At 45.2% G+C, this 21,321-nt stretch overlaps 1 protein-coding gene across 9 annotated transcripts; it reads left to right on the top strand.

Moving 5' to 3' along the window:
* Positions 1–5,244: 5,244 nt before the first annotated feature.
* On the top strand, positions 5,245–21,255 carry picalmb (phosphatidylinositol binding clathrin assembly protein b). Of its 9 annotated transcripts, none has more exons than XM_079733202.1 (22): positions 5,245–5,766; positions 9,132–9,274; positions 9,420–9,495; positions 9,621–9,723; positions 9,935–10,037; positions 10,535–10,646; positions 10,803–10,909; positions 11,061–11,102; positions 12,409–12,494; positions 13,010–13,133; positions 13,519–13,652; positions 13,997–14,097; positions 14,228–14,380; positions 14,906–14,989; positions 15,377–15,466; positions 15,838–15,954; positions 16,530–16,652; positions 17,024–17,054; positions 17,437–17,536; positions 17,751–17,810; positions 18,190–18,294; positions 19,550–21,255. In XM_079733202.1, exons 1-22 carry the CDS (start codon positions 5,637–5,639, stop codon positions 19,562–19,564), a joined length of 2,139 nt encoding a protein of 712 aa, XP_079589328.1. In that variant the 5' UTR covers positions 5,245–5,636; the 3' UTR covers positions 19,565–21,255. The 9 variants fall into 9 exon arrangements, with proteins under 9 accessions (XP_079589328.1, XP_079589327.1, XP_079589326.1 ...); XM_079733201.1 differs by lacking the exon at positions 19,550–21,255 and adding an exon at positions 18,753–19,543 and having other exon boundaries at positions 9,935–10,028; positions 13,525–13,652; XM_079733200.1 differs by lacking the exon at positions 19,550–21,255 and adding an exon at positions 18,753–19,543 and having other exon boundaries at positions 9,935–10,028.
* Positions 21,256–21,321: the final 66 nt, after the last annotated feature.

Here is a 21,321-nt window from a genome sequence, read left to right as displayed (position 1 = left end):
AAATGAATCTGGGATAAACGTAGCCAGCGTTTTTTCTTAATTCAGTTTTACATGTTTTTTGTATTTTTTCATAGGGCATAGCGAAGAAAACGTATAGTAACCATATATGACTCAAACTAAATCAATTGATAGCAGAGACTTCTTCAGAGTACATCTTTGTACCCTGTCTCTTCTGTGTGTCTCTGTGTGTGTTTATATGTGGATGTGTACATATCTGAGGTCATGCATGTGCCAGTGTACGTATATCTGTGGGAGTCATCTCCCTTTGCTTCCAGTGAATGTCCTCTATGACTTGCTGCTGGATGCATGCGATCATATGTGAAGTTTGTGCGTGACTCTCTCAACAGACGGCCCGACTTGATTGGTCCTCACGTGTCATAGGGTTTTGTGTGACTCTGAACATCCTAAGGCTCTGGGAAACACAACAAGCTCAAGGAGACCGGTGTTCTATACTCCCTTGCATCCTTCCTGATGAGGCAGAGCTGAAATCAAATAGGACACTGTAAAGAATAAATGGTATAGCAAACACCCACCAACATCCCACCCACTGGATGACCTAGTTGACTAGCACATAGCATGCGCTCAACGTCTGTGCTTCTTCAAAAACAGGATGAGCTGATGAATGGGCCCTTACCTGACCTGCAAAATAACATTGTGGAAAATTTGAAAACGTTCAATGACGTTGATTTCATCCAGTATTTTTAGATCGATGGATATTCTTTTATTTCAGGACTAAATCTATTTTGAAAAAGTTAAATTTTGATTATTGCACGGATTGCACTTGTAATTCAGAAAGAAGAAAAACACAAAAGAAAACAGAAATAGAAGATAATAAATCATAGTACACTATGCCTCACTATGCTATAGTAATACCATGTGATACTATCATATCTCTGTCTTTCATCTCCCACTCCCCTCTGACTTCTTTCCCCTGTTTTGTTCTCTATGAAAACAAACATATCCCCTATAGATTATTGTGCGTGTGTGTGTGTGTGCGTGTGTGTGTGTGTGTGTGTGTGTGTGTGTGTGTGTGTGTGTGTGTGTGTGTGTGTTGGTGTGTGGGCAGGTGTTTTTGTCAGTATGCATTTGTCTGAAAAGTTTGTATGCTTGAGTATCCCTGTGTGTGTTGGTGTGTGTGTCTGTGTGTGTGTGCGTCATGCGTTGTGCGTGCGTGCGCGCGCGTGTGTGTGTGTGTGCGTGTGGATGCGACCGCGTGTGTATTCCCTATATATTGTGTGTTCAGGGACTTTCCACCACCCTGGCCAGCTGGCACAGGTAAGACCTGGCAGATTGAATCTAGCCTATCTGATCAACCTGCAGCTCTCTGATACAACAAACACACACTATAGTACACGCAAGGTTTAAACATAGCCAGGAAGGCTGTAGGCAGATGCTTACCACTGATTCTGTTATATTTGTTAATTAACAATCAACAGTTTTTTCGCTGTCCACCTGCTGTTAGGAGCCAATCAAACCAGCTTCAATACACCCACATGACCATTATGCATATACGTAGGAGGCTCATTGTATGGAATATATATTTATTAAATGGAGGTAATAATGGTGTACCTAGGCAACGTGGCTGAAGTAGGCTTTTCTCTCTTCAAACATTTCAAGCATGTATCATGTACATTTGAACAATATTGTAAGGGAATCACAAGCCCCACTATATTTGATAAAATCAATAATTACTTTGGTGTTCATATTGACTCTGAATACTGGGATGCAATGTTCACACTGATATACAACATATCCATCGTTTCAGTTTTGGGTAAATAAAAAGTTGTTAATGTGTGTACACTTGGAAGAAATAAGTGTCGAAGGATTGGATAATTGGATTGAGGAGCATGAGGTAATGCTTTAAGTACACACAAGGGGTCTGTTTGTTTGTTTGCATTCTTACTAACCAAAAGGCCCGGTAAAGGGTAAGGGCGGTGTTTTTTCTTTTGTTAAGGAAGCTTGAACAAATTACCTAGGTGGGAAAACGACGGTAGCCGGATGGCTTTTGTTGATGTTCGTAACCCACACCATGTGGAACAACGTAAGGTATCTGACGCACAACAGCGCTATGAATAGCATCAGGAAGTAAACGGAATGATGAGGGTCTAGAGATAGATATTGAACATGGGGGAGGGATAGTGTAGTTGACGACATAAAGCTACTTATTTTACAATATCGTATGGTCTGTGACGCATAGATGTTGGTACAGTAGAAGCCCCAGAAAGGGCTATGTGCAACAACTGACAAAAGATCCTCATCAAAAACAATGAAAAACAGCCCAGGGGATATAGTCCTAGATACATCCAATACACATGTTGTCGCAATTGTGGTGGGATTACACACTAAATGATCACAGATTAAGTTAAACAAAAACAAAGGATTAAATTGATAGAACTGTGTTATCATGGAAATGGGCTGCCCCCTTGTGTTATCCATGTGCAACAACGCAGGTGGCTCTTGGGAAATACCCTTTATTTATTTGTACCGCATTACATAGGCTTTGGTGGTAAAAAAAAATCTAATACTTGTTCGGGCATGTGCCATACTGGGAAAAACACGACTAATTTTGCTAACTCACATGGTTTTATGTTAAATCCATGGTAATTGTGTGGTAGCTTAGGGGAAATAACACCTTTTTAATGATAGCCTACTATTATAAACACAGCGAAAAAATAATTGAAAGTGCAAGAGCAGCTGTGCGAAAAGGTAAACAATAAAGGAGACCCATCCTATTGGTGCAGTTATTAAAAATATATTTAAAAAATATATATATAATGCATAAAGAGAAATTGGGGAAAAAACTGGGATTTTTTTTCTTCTATGTTTTTTATACATAAAAAACAAATGTAAGAAAGTGTTCTAGGTTGTGTTGCTGGAGTTGTGTTGTGTTTTGGGAGCTTAGCAGGAGGGGACGGGCCTAAGGGAGGAGAGATAGGGTAAGGTAGAGAGAGAGAGAGAGAGAGAGAGAGAGAGAGAGAGAGAGAGAGAGAGAGAGAGAAAGTGTTAACAGTTCAGTGGTCACGGCCTATAGTTACAAGTGTTAAGGAACAAATCAAATAATTCACCTAAACAACCTTTGTGTTGCTTGTGCGAATAAAAGCAGGGTTTTCTACATTTGAACCACATGTATCAGCCACAAGCCCGCTTTAGACCCCTACGAAGGGGAGTCCACGAAGGGGGGCTCTGGCATTGCACCCCCTTCCATGCCAGAACCCATTTTGATGTCTCCGTAATGGGCAGCTAGCCTGAGGGTTTGGAGGATCTCCTTGTTGCCCACTTCTTTGTGCTGCAGGGTGCTCTTTGAGGCGTGAACCTCGGTTGGGGCTTGATTGGAAGCCATGCAGCCTAGATAGGCGCCCTCTCCTGTATTGATCAAGACACACCGACCTCTAGACCCCCCCTTGGTGAAGTCAGGTAGAGTATAGAAGTGTAGCGGTTCATGAACGTGCCAACGTTTCCTCTTCTTACAGGGGGAAAGAGCGTCTGGTTCTCCCATGGAAGAAATTCCACTGGGACTTTGTCACAGGGCCAATATGTCAGGAGATCTGCGTTGAGGCGGGTTCCTTTGATGTCATCCCTTCCAAGGATGGCTCCGATGAGTGTAGTCAAGCAGAGGCCGGAACACAATCATCTTCCAGAGGGAAGCTGAGACTCTGTTGGCCAGCCTCCCCTCCGCAAAGTCTTTGCCTATGATGCCAATAGTGTACTGCTGGGTAGTGTCTCTTTTTACTCGCTCGGATACACAGGATATCTCGAATTGGTCGTCCCTCAACGTCCTCCAAGGGTCAAGGGGGGGGGGGGATGAGGCATGGAAGTTATCTACCTTGATGTGAGGAGGGCGGATGAAGAATGGAACCTCCAAGTCCTCTTCCGTGTCTGCTGGCACAAGAGCTCGGGGGCAAAGACCGACTCCATCCCTGACCTGAGCCGGCACATGCAAAGAGTTGATGTCCCTAGGGGAGCATGTAGGGACATCAACTGCTTGGCTCTGGCTGGACTTTTAGGCCGGGGAGCTGGTATGGGTAGAACGCCCCCGCAGGCAGGACGGACGGTGGCCTAAGTTGGACTGCCACTGGGTCGGCCCCTGTAGAGTGTTAGAAATGATTGGGGAGGTGTTGTACAGGTGGAGTTCAGCCTCCGCCTAGAGGCAGAAAAGTGGCACTGCATAGAGACAGGCTTGCCCCTTATAGGGACGGGGCTCCCCTGACACCGAACTCCGAGCCCCACAGCCCCGTGCTGCCACACCAGAGAGGAACCCGGCGTCTCAAGACAGTTTGGCCACTCCCCAGATGGGGCAGAGGCCACCGTCTCCCAGCTGGTTTGAAGACTTTGTTTGCCCCCTTGGGGACGAGGGACTTTCTTGGGGGGGGGGGGGGGGGGGGGGTTCAGTGTTACCGTTATGATTGGGTGCTCAGAAGGAGGAGGCGGGCCTTGGGGAGGTGAGATAGGGTTAGGGTAGAGAGAGCTGAAAAGTGTTGGGTAAATATAGAAGTAGGTACACGTTCATCGTGGTTATGGTTTACAATAATGAGCAACGGATAAAAATGTTAATCTAAACAACCTGTTTGTTGCTTGCGAATATATATGGGGGCAGGTGGCGCCCAAGGCAATTGCCTTGGTAGTTTGCCTATATAAAAGCCTGTGGCTCTTCTTACTAATATGATTTTATTATTAATAACATTTAGTCCTCCTATAACTAAGTGTTGACGTTTCTAAAACTATTGGCGAATTTTGATAGTCCAAGAACCCTTTTTGCTAAATGATTGTGCAACAGTTGTTGACCAACTGTTGTTTTGGAGATTTTCGAAATGTTTTTTTTAAAAGTGTGCCTGTACTTAGTCCGTACAAATCGTGAACGTGTAGCGTGCGTTTGGTCATGTGTGTGAAGAGGTAATGCAAATGATTTTCTTGTATGGGAATTGAGGTCATTTACAAATAGGTCAACCACAGAAGGGATATCATTATCCAAAGGTTCCCATGTAAGCCTATTGTGTGTGCAGTTCCACATTCAACGTTAAAGGATAATTGCAATGTACACCTGCACCAAAGATAATTGCAGGGGAGTAAGCAGTCAATAGTAGAGTCTAAAGTCTGGCTCCGGTGTGTTGAACGTCATACACTCATCTACCCAACACCCTTACGCTCTGAGAGCAGAGCAGGCCCGCCATTTCCCTGACTGCATGTAGCGCTTTAAAGCCAGCAGCAGGAGTGGCGACTACCGACACGGACCGAAACGCACCGGGATCTAGAGATCGGAATGAGCGATAGACAGAGACGGCGGGGCGAATGAGTCAGCGAGTGGACCCTGTGCTGCCAAATGTACCGCCGTAGGTTTATGAAATATAATTTATTCGCAAGCGGAGTTTGAATCGTAGGGAACGGAGCGGCCGAGCTTATATATTTATTCCTATTTATGTGGATCGCTTCTCTTTCTTACGCCCTCCTCTGGTTCTCGTCTGGTCGGTCGTCTTGTTTTTTTTTTTTTTTTTTTACCATTATATTTCCCAAGGTGGGAAAAGGGGTCGGGGGTTTGGAGGCTTGGATAGTTCTCCTGGATCGTTTTGAAAGCAGCAGCAGCAGAAGGAGAGCCGGTGTGTCGCTGTGTCTGTCATTCTTTGTTGCGTCCATAAAGGAAGATGTCGGGGCAGAGCATTACGGACCGGATCACCGCAGCCCAGCACAGTGTAACGGGCTCGGCCGTGTCCAAAACAGTATGCAAGGCCACGACCCACGAAATCATGGGTCCCAAAAAGAAACATTTGGACTGTAAGTATCCCGAATAAAACCCCAATGTGTGGCCATTCTGCGGATTTAAACGCATAACAGCAGAGTTATTGCGACGGTACCAACAGGGCCCCAAAGCCTCAGCAGAGTAGGCTATGCTGTTGACTCTTGATGCGAAATCGCCCTTTTAAAGCGAGGATGTGTACCATAGAAACTACAAATACTGAAGTAAACCCCGCAATAGTGTTCATAACACCGACCCTAAAGACAGTATCTTCACATATTCGTAAGAAGTAGTTCGCTTTAGTTGAATCCCCCCCCCATTCAATCGCTGTCAAACTCAGGTTAGCTAACGTAGCAGTCGTGTAGCGCTGTCTACAATGACTGACCAGATTTGTTCTTTTTTATTATTATAACACATTGTTGCATGACAATTTGGGCTGCATTTGGTGCATTCTTGTCGTAAACAATGTAAGGAGACTTTTTTTGCTCATTGTTATACAACAGAACAGGCTGTTCGGGATGCTAAGATGTAGAGTTGCCCACAGGGCCCGTTATGGGCCTAGAATTAAAAGTTACAATGCGATCTATGCCGGTTCCACTTCCATCATTCTTCATTATTACCTATAGCTGTGGCCACTGTGATTGTGTTGCCTCAGATACATAATTACATTGATTACAGACTCAATAATGCTACGGCCTGTATGACACATTTCTCATTATGATCTCGTTATTATACTAGGGCCAAATTGATTTAATCGATTATGCAGTATTATTGCATTATTTGCCTATTTACATGTAAGATTCCCTTACGCCTTTGCTGGAATACTCAAGGGGCACTACCCACCACCCATTACCCAGGTTAAGACGATGTCAGAGGACCACAGGATGGTATTCATAATAGAAAGTTAACATTATTTTAATCTGCTCATGATAGACATAGATGATGTCCTGGGACTCAAATGGTCCCCACGTATATAGGTAGATATAGATATATAGATGCATTACAACGTCACTGACCTACTCTCTTTTAAGACCTTGGCCTGTGGTGTCTGTATTTAAACCCTCCATGCATAGCAGCTACAAACGTGAGGAAATGTTAATGAACTTGGAACAACTGGATAAGCGATTGAAGAAAGTGATTTATCTAAACCAAGCATGCTGATGTATTTTAAAGTGGCAGGGCTTTAGGCTCTATTGATATGCCTCCACACCTGTTGGGCCACTGAGCAGGTCTCTTCTCTTCTGTGGCTGGGATGAGTTAGGGGGAGCTGGCAAAGTGTTGAAATATTGTTGGTCCAGCCAAACATAGCCAGCCACTCAATGTGTGACTCGAGCTTCCTCCCTCCTACAGAGAACAGAGAGCCTATACACCCATTCTCTCTTGTTCATGCATACACAGTACAATGGGTTTAGGTCACTGTCAGCACCGCTGTGATGCAAACCACTGGTTCTAAAGACATGTTGTTGGGAAAGGTATTGGTTTATCATTTAGTTTTCTTCTAGAATATTTTAAAGCATTTATATTTGTCAAGAGAAATATATTTGGATGGGAAATATATAAATATTGATTGAAATTAAATGGCTTTTTATTGTCTCACCCAGCCCTGCATAATGGAAATCTCTTCACTGTACGCACTACACAAAATATACGTTTTAATTCATGAATGATCATGCAATTAGTTTTTGCTTAATTCCTGTGCTTAGATACAACACAACACGGCGCTCCTCCAAAATCACAAATGTTTTTCAGGTGATGTGACTAAAATGCAGTAAAATTAGACATCACAATGGCTGCAGCCATTGTGGCTACATATTTATTGCATGGACAAATATGAGACAACGTGTACAAAAAAGTTGCTAGGGACATTTTTTATGAGGTCGGTTGACACAGACTGTTTCTCAATGGGAAACTGTTCCAGGGTTTAGGCCGGAGGTACAGTAACAGGCAGCCCGCCCCTTGAAGACACTCTAAATACGAGGCAAGATCTTGAGAAGTGTATGTTATTAGCCATTAGCCGCATTAATATACTAAACAGCTTTCAATGTTCATTGGGAGAGTAAGCTCACACAGGCATGACATTGAGAACCTCTGCTAGACCTACTGCCTGTCTCTGCTTGCCACCCTCTCTGGGTCAATCAGGCATCTATCCTCCTCATTCTGCTACTACTCCGGAAGGTTATCCTGTCCTACTTTAAATCCTGCTTTGACTCCAGAAAACTGGCAAATATAGGGCAGAAAGTGAGGCCCAATTACACTGTCAATCCTGTCACTGCAGTGACTGGCAGGGCCAATAGCAAGCCCCCCTGTATTTGCTGTTCGTGCTCACATCGATAAACTAGCACTCTTTGGGATGAACGCAAAGAGAAAATATGTTTTTTGTAAGGCGGAACCGGCATTAGAAAAGCCATGCATTATGACACATTAATGCACTTGCATGTCTTCCAGCCATCAAATGCTATGGCATTCTCAACATAATCATTATAACGATGTACTCATTTTTAGGGAGTTTTTGACATCCCTTGTTCTGATGGTGACATGCGTTTGATGACATGACACAGCTATACATTAGTTTCTAGAGCAGGAATTACTACTAGTGATGAGTGGCAATCAACCGCCTTTTAAAAGAAAAAAAACCTCTTTCCATCCTGATCTGAATTCATTCTATTCCTATTGCTTTCACAAAATGTCCATGCATTGGTATAGGACATCTATCAACGAGAGGGCTAGGTGATATGGCAGAATGCAAATCGTAGGAATCAGATTTCTTCGGAACTTAAAACCATGGTTACCATGGTTTTAATATATATTCCAGTTGTAATGTGTGACATTATAGTGAACAAAACCCTCTGTGGAATTCTTTAATCATTTAGTCTAATAATGATTAAGGCTGCATATTGGTAAAATAATATATGACCATAAATATATATTCCCTGACCTTGCAACAACACTGATATGAAAGATAATGTTTGGTTTAATTAGAGTTTCGCGCAGATATATCGTGTCTATTCTGGATGTTTGGACTACACATTAATCTAAGGCCTTGCATTATGTCCAGGACATAAAGTTATTTTATGATTATCAGGATATTGGCTTATTTGTGCTAGGCCTACATGAATTGGGGTGATACTAATTTAGTTCCTGGCCAGGGTTCAAAGACCAGTAATAAACGGGCATATATGTGTTTGCGATGGTGTGACAGGCGGGTGTCCAGCCTTGTAACAAGCAAATTTCTGAGACTTTGACTGAGTTGTTTTTTTTGGAGAGCCACATCACATGATGATCCATGACGTCCATGATATAATGAACAATTGGGGCTATTTAAAAATAAGAACTGGTGAATCACCGTGTTGCTATTCTCCTGTTTACAAAGCACTAAGTTCCTGGCCATTGTGTTGCTCCTCAGATCTGATCCACTGCACCAACGAGATGAATGTGAACATTCCCCAGCTGGCGGACTCGCTGTTTGAGCGGACCACCAACACCAGCTGGGTGGTAGTCTTCAAGTCCCTCATCACCACACAACACCTCATGGTGTATGGCAATGAGGTGAGCCCGGTCAATGCAGCGCGGGCATTTTTACTGCTCGCTGTGTCTAAAATGTCCACTGCCGAGTGTGTCATCGAAAGCACCATAGCTTCCAGAGAAACGATCTATAATCAATGGCTGTCATTTTATTTTTGTTTCCTAACAGCGTTTTGTCCAGTACTTGGCTTCAAGGAATACATTGTTCAACCTCAGTAATTTTTTGGATAAAAGTGGGCTACAAGGTAAACGACACACTCATCTTCAGTCAATCAATGACCTTCCTGATGTTTACTTGTCATACAGTTTAGTGCCCATATGAGTCGTTTTGGAGTCTGGGGAACTAATATCTGTGATGTCTCTCTTGCAGGGTATGACATGTCCACATTTATCCGGAGGTATAGTCGCTACCTCAACGAGAAGGCAGTCTCCTATCGACAGGTGGCCTTTGACTTCACCAAAGTAAAGCGAGGGTAAGAATTGAAAACTACAAAACACTTAATGGCTTTTAAACGATTTTCAGCTTTTGAGTCAATGATATTTACTTAAATATGGGTACAACAAAAGAATTGTCTGATGCCGAACATCCCCTCTCTCTCTTACTCTCTTGGCTACCTTTATCTGTTGGGGCGTGCCTTCTCTCCTGACCCCTTCCCACCCACTCTTCCCACTTACTCTATGCAGGGTGGATGGAGTGATGAGGATGATGAACACAGAAAAGCTGCTCAAGACCATCCCTATCATCCAGAACCAGATGGATGCCCTACTGGACTTCAACGTGAGTAGTGTAAGGAGAAACCAGATGCTACTGCATGAGTTCTTTTTTTAAGTTCCCAACCACTGGGCAAGGTTCATTTGCATGAAGATTAAATATGTATTCTTTACGTCATTGGCGTCTTTGCAAGGCATGCTACACAAGTCAAAATACATTTGGATTCTGTTCTTCCCTAGGGTTGCCGGCACTGTAATTATAAGGCAATCATATGTCAAACGATTTCTGACAGGCAAATAAATATTAATAAATAATCGTAATGGATAGGGAAGTAATATCGATTTAATTGTAGACTACATTAATGTACAAACAAAATGTTAATTTCACTGTTAAAATGAGTCAGGGCTTGTTATTAGAGATAGTATTCCCGGTGATTCAAGGTGGTAAAAATAGTCTGATAAGAGGTTCTGTGAGTCAGTGGTTTTTCAATCACCCTGGCTATGTTATTCTGTCAACAAAGACTGCAAATGCACAAGCTGATTGTGAACTCACTCTGCTCTCCTCTCCTTCAGGTCAATGCCAATGAGCTCACTAATGGAGTGATCAACGCTGCGTTCATGCTCCTGTTCAAAGACTCCATCAGGCTCTTCGCTGCGTACAACGAAGGGATTATCAACCTCCTTGGTAAGAGTGATCACAGAGTGATAGCTTTTATCCCCGCATTAACCAACTTTTGTTCTATTAAGTCAAAGTGGACATTGCCCTCTTAGCAATACACTAAGACATATCCATGTTGTATGTTCCAAAGCTAACGGGTACCTTTGTTTGTTACAAACGCAGAAAAATACTTTGACATGAAGAAGACCCAGTGTAAAGAAGGCTTGGACATCTACAAGAAGTTTCTCACCAGAATGACCCGGATATCAGAGTTTCTCAAAGTAGCGGAGGTAGCTGTGAAACGATGCTCTTAGGTTTTATTGAGTTGTACAAATGAAATGTAGATGCCATTATTACTTTGCTAGAAAAGTGAACAGTACATTGATTGTGTGATGATGCTAAGCCGATATACATCAATCAATTCTGTTTTCCGTTTAACAGCAGGTGGGAATTGATCGAGGGGACATTCCGGATCTTTCTCAGGTAAGCATAAAAACGCCGGAGCATTGGTTGGTAACAGACCTGCAGCAGGCCTACACATGCAACGTACAGCGATATGCTGCCTAGTACCTTTTTCTTTCGGGCTGTACAAAGATAAGGCAGAAGCTCTTTCTTTCAATCTATGTTTCTTTCAATTATTTTGCCTAGAACGTTTGCCTAGAAACAGTTTACATATTGAACAAAATGCACACGCCCCACCCTGTACAAATGTTCCTGCGAGATAAGACACTGCATGATATTCTTTATCGCATGTCGCCAACAAAGACCCTTTTTCCTCCAAGCCTTCCTCTACTTCTTTTCTATTTGTTTGTGTCTTTTAGCGCTCTCTCTCTTCCACCTTTTTACATTAAATAAAGGTGATAAAGGCAAGCTTTCGGTGAGCTGACTAATTCAGATGAGAAGGCCTGCTACGGCAGTCAGAACTTGTGTGTCTTCACCATGTGTATTACAAGCCCTACATTCTAATCCAAGTGTACATGTTGGGGTATGGTCAATTGTAAGTTTAAACAAGTCACCCTCTCTCATACTGTAACAACACGGGCACACACGCAAACACCCACACGCACACGCACATAACTGGTCACTGCTAGTCACCACCTTTATATTCTGTATTTTCCCTTTATCTTTCCACTTTAGTTCACAGTTTGTGTAAGTACTATCATCTCACTCTTCTTTCGGTGTCTGTGACTTGCTTTAGTGTTGTATCTTTGCATGCCCCTGCTCTGATTCTGTCTCTCCTACATCGTGGTGAAAAACAGTTGAAGGAAAAAACTCTCTCCGTGGTAAATCATGTAATTCACTTTGTGTCCCATGAGGTGTACCCCCCCCCCCCCCCCCCCCCCATGTAGCTCATGTTGACAATGGCTGCCCCAATGGGCATTGTTACACCGACCAATGTCCGAGCCATGGTGCTTGGACATTGGATCGGCTCCGCGATGGCCAAGTTGTGAGGTGCCTCATTTCACACACGTCGTCTTCCTCGCTCATCCAAAGTGGCTTCTCAGCTGGAATGCAATCATTGCACAGCGGTGGGCTAACTCATAACTCAACGTTTTTTGCCATTTCTTAACATTTAACTTGACTTCAATGCTCAGAAGGGCACCATAGTCACTTGTCAACACGTTGTTAGTATAGTGTAGCATTTTTTAGCCTTTAGTCCTTAGAAGAACTACATAGAACCCCCCCTAACATTGCCTTGCCCACCCCTGGCTCAGCAGTTCCTGATGCCCAAACAGACAGATGTTCATGGTGTGAGATCGATGCTAACTTGGTGCTCTTGGCCCGCCAGGCTCCCAGCAGTCTCCTGGAAGCCCTGGAGCAGCACTTGGCCTCCTTAGAGGGCAAGAAGGTCAAAGACTCCACCGCTGCCAGCAGGTAGGTGCTTCTCCGGTCTCCCGGCTTCAGTTCGCTGAACCTTTTTGGCCCAGGACCCGCCTAGCATTTTGTGCTGTTAAACAAGGAATGATCTCACACCACTCAAACGCACTTATTGTATGTTGTACGTCCTGGCACTTAATGTACGCACTTATTGTATGCGTACACTTAAAAATAGTACTTAGCATTGTGTAGCATCTTCTCCTACCCTGTAAACAACCCTTTGTTGTATACAGGGAATGGGGTTGACCTAACAATTGTTAGTGCTTGGCCCTTGGTTCTATGAACATCCTTACTGTACCGACAGCAATATATTGTTTCTCTTCCGACAAATTGACTCTTTGTAAGTCGCTTTGGATAAAATCGTCTGCTAAATGTTAACGTTAATGTCATGAGCAATTTATTCTCATTACCATGTCTGGAGAGATGGCGTTGGGACGCTCTCCGATACAGTATTCACCGTTCAGTCCTCAAATGCGCTCATGTTCTACAAATGTGTTTTTTTTGGTCTCCAGGGCGAGCACCCTGTCCAACGCGGTGTCGTCTCTAGCGAGCACGGGGATGTCGTTCACTAAGGTGGACGAGCGGGAAAAGCAGGCGGCTCTGGAGGAAGAGCAGGCCCGACTCAAAGCGCTTAAGGTACGGCCGTGGTTAAAAGGACTCTGAACTGTTTTTTTTTTGCCAAAGTGTAAATTGTTCAGGGTTTTCATCTTGGTGCAGGTGTAAGCATTTATTCAGGATAATAAATACAAATGTGCAACGAGGCGTCTGAGACAGTCAACAGGAATACAAATACGGTATTTGCAGCAGTATTTGCAATGTAATTTGCATAATTAAAGTTCAGCAGATCACAAGGGAGGGGAAAGTAATCCAAAGTGTGTCACTCGGCGTGAGTTTAACCAGGAAAACAAACAAACAACCGCACGACACCCCATAGCAACCAAAGTACACAACAACAAGGGCGTCCAAACGCGACCGCCATGTTGGCTTTCGTTGGGGGTTCTGAAACTTGTCCTTTTCGTAGGAACAGAGGCTGAAGGAGCTGTCTAAGAGGCCCTCTTTCGCCACGACCGACACGTCGCCCGTCTCCACCACAGGGGGCACCGTCAGCACAGCCCCGGCCATCGACCTCTTCTCCACCCCCAGCTGCTCCAACGGGTACACTCTAATAGCGGCTCTGTAGATGGAATCGATCGCTTGGGCTTTTCAAAGCGAAAGGTTCGCGATTTAACGCTCGCCCGAAAGGTATTTACTCGACTTATGCCGAGGAAAATCCGGGAATATTTCGGTGGTTGCGTGGACTCTTTGTGTCCATGTATAAATCCCGAGTAAAAGCTTTCTTTTTATGCAACTGTGTCTCTTTAGCGCACCGTGTAATACTTAATGATGCCACGTCTTATGTTGTGCTTCGCTTTAGTTTTCTTATTTCTAACCCATTCCAAATGATATCATGGGTGTTTCGACCGACGGTTGAGGTGACAGGGGCGTTTTCCTTCCCGCAGTGCTCTGAAGATGGAGAGCGACCCGTTCGACCTGCAGTCCACCTTCCAGCCCTCCATGCAGTCTGGCTCTGCGGGGCTCCCAGTAGCGACTGCCTGGGCAGGTAAGGACCTGCTACTCTGACCTGTTGTGCATGCTCTCTGATGTCCACACCTCTTATCTTCTCGTTTACGTCTGCCTGTCTCTCTCTCTCTCTCTCTCTGTGTCCTCCCTTCCTCTCTGTGCCTGCCTAGATCCTTTCACCTCTGCCGAAGCTGGGGACGACTCCATGCCAAACCTTAACCCTTTCCTCTCAAAAATCGTTGTCGATGCCGCTCACATACCTGTCGTGTCTTCGGACGGTGTTAGCTTTCCCTCTAGGACGTCCGCCCATGAAATGTTTGGCGGTAAAAGGCCTTTTTTTTGTCTATTCCCCCCCAAACCCCTCTTGTCTCTCCCGTAGCCCCACTTGTCCGTAGCAATGCTCAGTGTCGCACATGCATGGTTAATGTGTTATTTCCTCGATTTGGAGCGTTAATAAGCTATATCTGTGTGTAAAGTTTTCCTTGTTATTATCTTATTATTATTATTATTATTATTATTATTATTATTATTATTATTATTATTATTATTATTATTATTATTATTATTATCTCTTTCTTCCTCGTCTTTAATGTTATTTATATTTATTTAATAATCCATGCCAATTTTAATGGTCACAGAATACTGTGCATTCAGCCAATCAGAAGACATGTGGGCGTGTACTAACCCCCAGTAGAACCCCCTCCTACCCCCCCACCTCCGGCCATACGACACTACGTGTTATATGCAGAAACATAGATCTAGATCTATGGAAATACAAAGCAATAACCATAGAGATAATAAGTTGAAATCTGTTTTTTCTTTGACCATCACTATGTTTGATCCTCCAGATCGTTACAATCCCTTTATTGACACAAACTCGTCCGTTTCAACCAATTACAAACGTACAGTGCGGATAGAACACTCCATGTCAGGTACTTTGATGGTCCACCATCCAAGCCTATGTTTCCCCGCTTGGCAAACATAGGGTGTTTCTTGTTTTTTTACAATCCCAAAAAGTTTTGATGCAACCCTCATCTAGGTGGTTTAACCTGCCTTTGCTACCCTTTAATTGATTGCAGAACTGGATATATATCCCTGATATCCTCCCTCCCATAGGCTATTCTGTCTCTGCTACTTAAAATTAAGCAAATTGATCTTAAACCTTGAATTAAAATCAACCTTCCCTTATTTAATTATCTTCTCCTGCTGTTTTTCTTTCTGCCCTGGCTTGTTTACCGGCACTGTCCTCATATCCCTTCTCTATTGGTCTGTCTCCTCTTTCTTTCCTTCTTCTTCCTACTTTCTGCTTCCGGTGTCAGACTCCTTCTGTGGTCCAGCGCCAGGTCCGCACCACCACCACCAGCCTCCCTACCCCACCGAGTCCTCTGCTGTAGCAGGTCTATTCAGAGGTATTGTACCTAGCCGTACGCCCAGGACAGAGCTGCAGCCACAAACTCCCCTGGGAGAACGGGAGAAGCCCCACGTCGGAGGGGTTTACGTCAATCACGGCCATCCCAGTTTATTTTTAAAGCTCAGCTGTGACTTGTTACCCCTCTTAACAGAGAACGGAGAGTGACACACACAGCAGCCTTGTGTAAAACAACCCCGGTCAGGTGGTTATAATCCAGTGGATAGGTCGCTTTTTGTCCTACGTACATAATATCCATGACTAGCATCCACCCGTGACGTCTTGAGATTTATTCTGAAGCGGCGCGCCGGTGGGGGTTGTCTAACGGCGCTCTCTCCCCCCCCTCCTGCTGTGTCTCTCTCTCCCCTAAAGGGTACTCCACGCCACAGCCTGCCTCCCAGCAGCCCGTCCCATCCGGGGGTCTGCAGGTCGACTTCGAGTCGGTGTTTGGAGCCAAAGCGGCAGGCGGCAACGTCCTGGTTTCTGACGGTGAGGACACACACTCAGACACACAAACACACACGGGGGAGAGAGCCCTGGAATTGACACGGGGTTTCGTATTTAATGCGGTTTCTGTGTGCTCAAGGTAGGGCTCCAGGTTATTGGAGTTCATGCAGGGCAGATTCCAGGCCTTATGCCGTCTCACTGCGGTCGACACCAAAACATGTTTTCCAAAGGGAGAGGGTCACGTAACAGTATTTAAATGAAGTCACGGTTGTTTGTTGTTTTGTCATATTTTGAGAAATGGGTCACGACCTTGATAGTCAGGCTAGGCCGTCGTGTCAGCCCAACGTTGAATACACACCAGGAAACGCTCATCTATGCAAATTATGTAAACGCACATCCACCCAATACACGCACAAACATTATTAACACCAAAGATTAAAATATTAATTACTGTCGTTCCCGGAGCGATGGTACAGGCTACCTGATCGTCAAAGTGGCACTGTATTTAGCCAATTAGGATATATAAATACATTAGCCTGTCATGGCTGATGTGTTGCCGCTGGTTTATATATATATATATATACACGTGATAGAACCACCGTCTGTTACCTTGCCAGATATCTCCGGGAGCATCCTGAAGCCCACCCTAGCGGGGTCAAGCCAAGGTCTGTGCTCCATGCAGAACCCAGACCGGCTGGTGTCGGACGACCTTGACTCCTCCCTTGCTAACCTTGTGGGCAGTGAGTATCCAAGCCTAGTTCCTGTGATTTACTATTCCCTTTATCCTTGCCTTCCTGTCCCGGGATGTTTTATACCTCTCTTCCCACATTCTTATCTTGATAATGGCAATGAACGTCTCCGTGCCACGATGTATCTGTTCTTTGTATTAAGGGTGATATGATAGCATCTTCTTTTTTAAACGCCACACTATCAAAGTGACCTTAGTGGACGCGCACAGGCGAGGAGACGATAAGCGGAGATTATCGTATGATGCGCAACGTCGTGTTACATAATCCGTGTCAGCAGACCAACAAATCACGATAAACAAATCACCCCGCGCTGTCACGTCCGAAGACCATCACTCTGCTCACACCTCGCTCTCTTCCCACAGACCTCGGCATCGGAAATGGAACCTCGAAAAAGTACGTGGCACCCCACAGACCCAAAGACAAGAGTGGACACAAAGACAACACACACATGTCAACACAAACACACACAAATATGGTTGGACACACATTCATGAATTGACACACACACGCATACATGGGCAAACACACACACACACACACGCACGCTTGACTGCCCAAGCTCATGCAAGGACACATGCAAACACACACAACTCCTCCCCCCCCCCCCCCCCCCCAACGACCATATAAATAGTGTCACGAGTGTGACCTTTTTTTTATTCCGCCGTCGCTTAGCTACGCGACAACAAACAAACAAACAAACTGCGCTGTTGGCCAGCGTCCGGGAGCTGAAGCTAGCCAGGAGCCGCGGCTAATATTAGCATGTCTGAACCCACAGTGACATCCACTGGAGCCAGCCGGGGGAGAAGAGGCTGACGGGAGGCACCAACTGGCAGCCCAAGGCGGCGCCCTCCACGACCTGGAACCCCGTCTCCATGGTGATCACACAAAGGCCCCTGTCGTCGTAGCAGCCTAACCCCCCCCCTTCCCCGCGCTATACATTAACTATCGTTTGAGAAAGAAGGACGCTACGGCCTTCGCCGTATGGGGCCGTTTCTTCCGAGGCTCTTGTTGGTGTGTCCGTAGCGTAGCGTTCTGTGCCACGAGTGTGTCTCCTTATCTGCCGTCTTGTGTTGTGTCTCTCTCCCGTAGCCCACGTCCGTCATGGCCTACCCCGCCACGACGCCAACGAGCATGATGGGATACGGCATGGTGAGTGGCGTTCACCCCCGCCACCACGGTTCACACACTGTCACCCCCTACAGTTATCGGCGTTTAACAAATCAATTTTTGCTCCGATTCATCTGTTCCAAGTTTTGTCTTGCCCCCTGGGGGGCTAGGGTCAGGGGGGTGTCATAGACACACGGCCTGCTAAGCCCTCTGAGACCGTTCCTTCGATTATTTTGATTATTCTGACCAAAGCCAACTCCAAAGCACGCTTTTAATGCTAACAAATAACAAGGCTCCGTTACAATGCGACGTCATGAAACAAGGATCGGATGACACCGAGAAACACAGGGAGATGTCCTTGGGTGTTTAAAACGTCAGCACTAACCTCCCCCCCCCCGTCTCTGCCTTCCCTCTGCCGCAGCCCCCGCCCATGGGCTCCATGGGGATGATGACCCAATCCACCATGATGTACAACCAGCCCATCATGCGGCCCCCTAACCCCTTCGGCTCCGTGTCCAGCGCGCAGGTACGAGTGAGCGCTTTGGCTCAGGGCACCTTCACGCCTTCGGTGGCCGCGGTGAACGTCTGGGATAAAAATAAAAACCGGTTTGTTTGCTCTGTATTCACTGGTGTCAAGATCCCATCGTGGTGACAGCCCAGTGTGTGTGTGGTGGTGTGAGTGTGGCTGATGTGGCCTCCGACGCTGACCCCAACACTGGGCCCCTTTATTCCCTCCCCCGGAGAGGGAAGCGCCGGACCGTCCATCCATCCTTCGTCTTGACTACCCTTGTTTATCTCTCCTTCACTTCCTTTCTGCCTTTTGTCTTCTCATGTGGTCACCATGGCGTCCATACTCCTGACTAATCTCTTGGCTCCGCCCCCTTTATACATATGTATTTTTAACTGACTGCTGTTGCCCCTCTTCCCGTCGCCTCCCCCCCCCTCCATGCCCTCTCGTTTCCTCCTTCTTTCCTGCTGTCGTAGCCTTCTGCGGCCTCTAGTCCCTCCAGCCAGAGTCCTCTTCGCGCTCCGGGACAGGACCCATTTGCACAGCTCTCTCTCAAGGATTTCTTGTAGACCCGTCTCTCTCTCTAGGTACAGCTCTCTCTCGCTCTCTCTCTCTCTCTCTCTCTCTCTCTCTCTCTCTCTCTCTCTCTCTCTCTCTCTCTCTCTCTCTCTAGGTACAGCTCTCTCTCTCGCTCATTCTCTCTCTCTCTCTCTCTCTCGCTCATTCTCTCTCTCTCTCTCTCTCGTGCTGACGCACTCGAACACATGGGATTGCTCGTTCTCTTTATCTTCTCTCCTTTTGTTTTTTCTCGTTTCTTCCTGTCTTTCAACCTTCACATTTTTTACTCAAACCTCAAACTTCTTTTACTTTGTTGGTTGTTTTATCGTTATCGTTAATGTCTCACTTGGTTGTGTTTTCGTTTGTGTTTTATTCTAGTTTTGGAACATTTCAGATCATTGTCTATTGCAAAGCCACTACATTTTCAACTAATATTCAACTAATATCTAAACACAATGATCAATGTACAACTTGGCTAGCTAGTCTTATTGGCCATATTATACATTAATGGATTAGACTTAGAAATAAGAGCAATAATACAATGCCCATCGTTGTTTATTTTATACGTATTTTAGTTTACATTTAGATATTTTGTTATCACAGCTTTTGTGTCACATTTATAACGAAAGAAAATGGTACGCAATTGATTAAGCCATATAAAAAATCAGCCAATGTCTATTAAATCAGTGTGACCTGATGTCTCCCCTCTCCGCAGATGCAGTTCATGTAATGGTGGCTGGGAGAGTCTCTGTGAGGACCAAGCACTTAGTGCCGGGCTCTGTCTACGACGCTGTCCAACTCTTCAGAGAAACCTCCTCCAACCCAACCCACACACACACACACACACACACACACACACACACACACAGACACACACACACACACACACACACCATAGAATACAAGACATGTCACGAACAGAGTGGTCGGCAATGACTGTCCGAAACCATGGCAACCGTCTCCGAACGACATATTGGACAAAACCCCTGCTCCCCCTTTCGATTATTACGCAAATTTTGTCCCCAAGACTTCAAGTGATGCTGCTTTCCAACCGCCCCCTCCCCCCTCTACCCTCTCCCCCTCTCCCCCTCTCCCCCTCTCCCCCTCTCCCCCTTCCCTCCCCAATGTTGAGGGTCTCTCCTCCCCCATTTTACAGTGTAACCTGTGAAGATAGTTATGGGTGCTGAGAAACTGTTTATCATGTTTATGTACACGGTGTTGGTTGGACAAAAAAAAAAAAAAAGCTTGTCGTTCTCCTTAAGCGGGAAAGAGAGGGGGAGGGGGGGAGAAGGGGTGAGGATGAGGAGGAGGGATGTGGCGGGAAAATCAAGAGGTGTCCCCTTTTAACCTTTCTCGATCAGAACTCCATCGTCGTCATCATCATCGATTTCCTCCTCCGGTAATTTAACTGTCACCAAGTAGTGATGCTAATGACGTTTACACCTGTTTAGTTTTTGTCTTTTTTACCGTGTTTACAGTAGACATTCCTTGTGTGTTGTTTGTATTTATTTATGATTATTGATTTAAGACTTGGGGGGGGGGGGGGCTGTAAAATGTACACTACATTGAACACCTGTGGGGTTGCTTCACCTTTAAATATGGATCTCAGACTGTATTATTGAGAGGTAGAGTAAAAAAAAAAATAGCTATTATATTAAATTACACCTATTAAGCGGAATGATAGAGCACTAAATATTCTCCAGTTTTTGTGTTAAGAACAATTTTTACTAGATGAAAATATTTCACCATCTCCGTTGTACTACAAGTGCAGGGTGTAGAGTTTGAGTCAGTTACCTACAGTATATAGACAATTCTGTGCCTAGGGTTTTTTGCAATGGAACAATTTTCTGTCTAGTGGGGAGCAGGGGAGGGGAGAGATACGTCATCCACGACATCAGAAGCATCACAATGGGGAAAGGGGTGGGCTCCGTTTTGCTTTAAGCTTGGCATGCCATTGACTCACTGACCGTACTCATGGCTGCCTTTTACTCTGAATGTGAAAGAGTTGTCTTCATGTCGCACACATCTTTCTGCGTCGGCCACGCCCCTCTTCTCGCCGACCCCCGCTGGAGGAGTCGGCGGAAGGGGAAAGGCCGAATATGGTCGTGGGACGTCGGGGATGGCGGAAGGGGTCACAGTTTGGATGTAAATTTAATTGTATAGAGATCCAGTGGAACAGGGCGGGGCGGAGCACTGTTGATCGGTGCTCTTTGTATATATTAAAAAAATAATGACTGTTCACTCAGCGGGGACGGAAAGATGTATGAAATATGAAAGCAATTCAATCAAATTTGACTCTACCTAAGTTGGATTCAGGATTCTCTGCGTTGGTCTTAACGCAGCTATTTTTCTTTATGTAATTAGAATGTGTAGCAAAACGATGACTGAGGTCTTTTCTTTCTTTTTCAAATAAAGAGCAGCTTCCACAGATGATGTTCATGTGTTATTTGTTTGTGTGTGAGGGATACACTTGTTTTTTTTGTTTTT

The sequence above is a fragment of the Pollachius pollachius genome (assembly GCF_949987615.1).
Source record: "Pollachius pollachius genome assembly, chromosome: 3".
NCBI lineage: Eukaryota > Metazoa > Chordata > Actinopteri > Gadiformes > Gadidae > Pollachius > Pollachius pollachius.
The sequence above is the reverse complement of the archived record's forward strand: the minus strand, read 5'-3'. Positions and strand labels throughout refer to the sequence as shown.

Bases quoted from the DNA above. Each gene is read 5' to 3' on its own strand.
- picalmb (XM_079733198.1), top strand. From the start codon at position 5,637: ATGTCGGGGCAGAGCATTACGGACCGGATCACCGCAGCCCAGCACAGT. The intron at 5,767-9,131 runs GTAAGTATCCCG...GTTGCTCCTCAG, and splicing joins CAAAAAGAAACATTTGGACT to ATCTGATCCACTGCACCAAC. The intron at 15,467-15,837 runs GTATTGTACCTA...TCTCCCCTAAAG, and splicing joins TGTAGCAGGTCTATTCAGAG to GGTACTCCACGCCACAGCCT.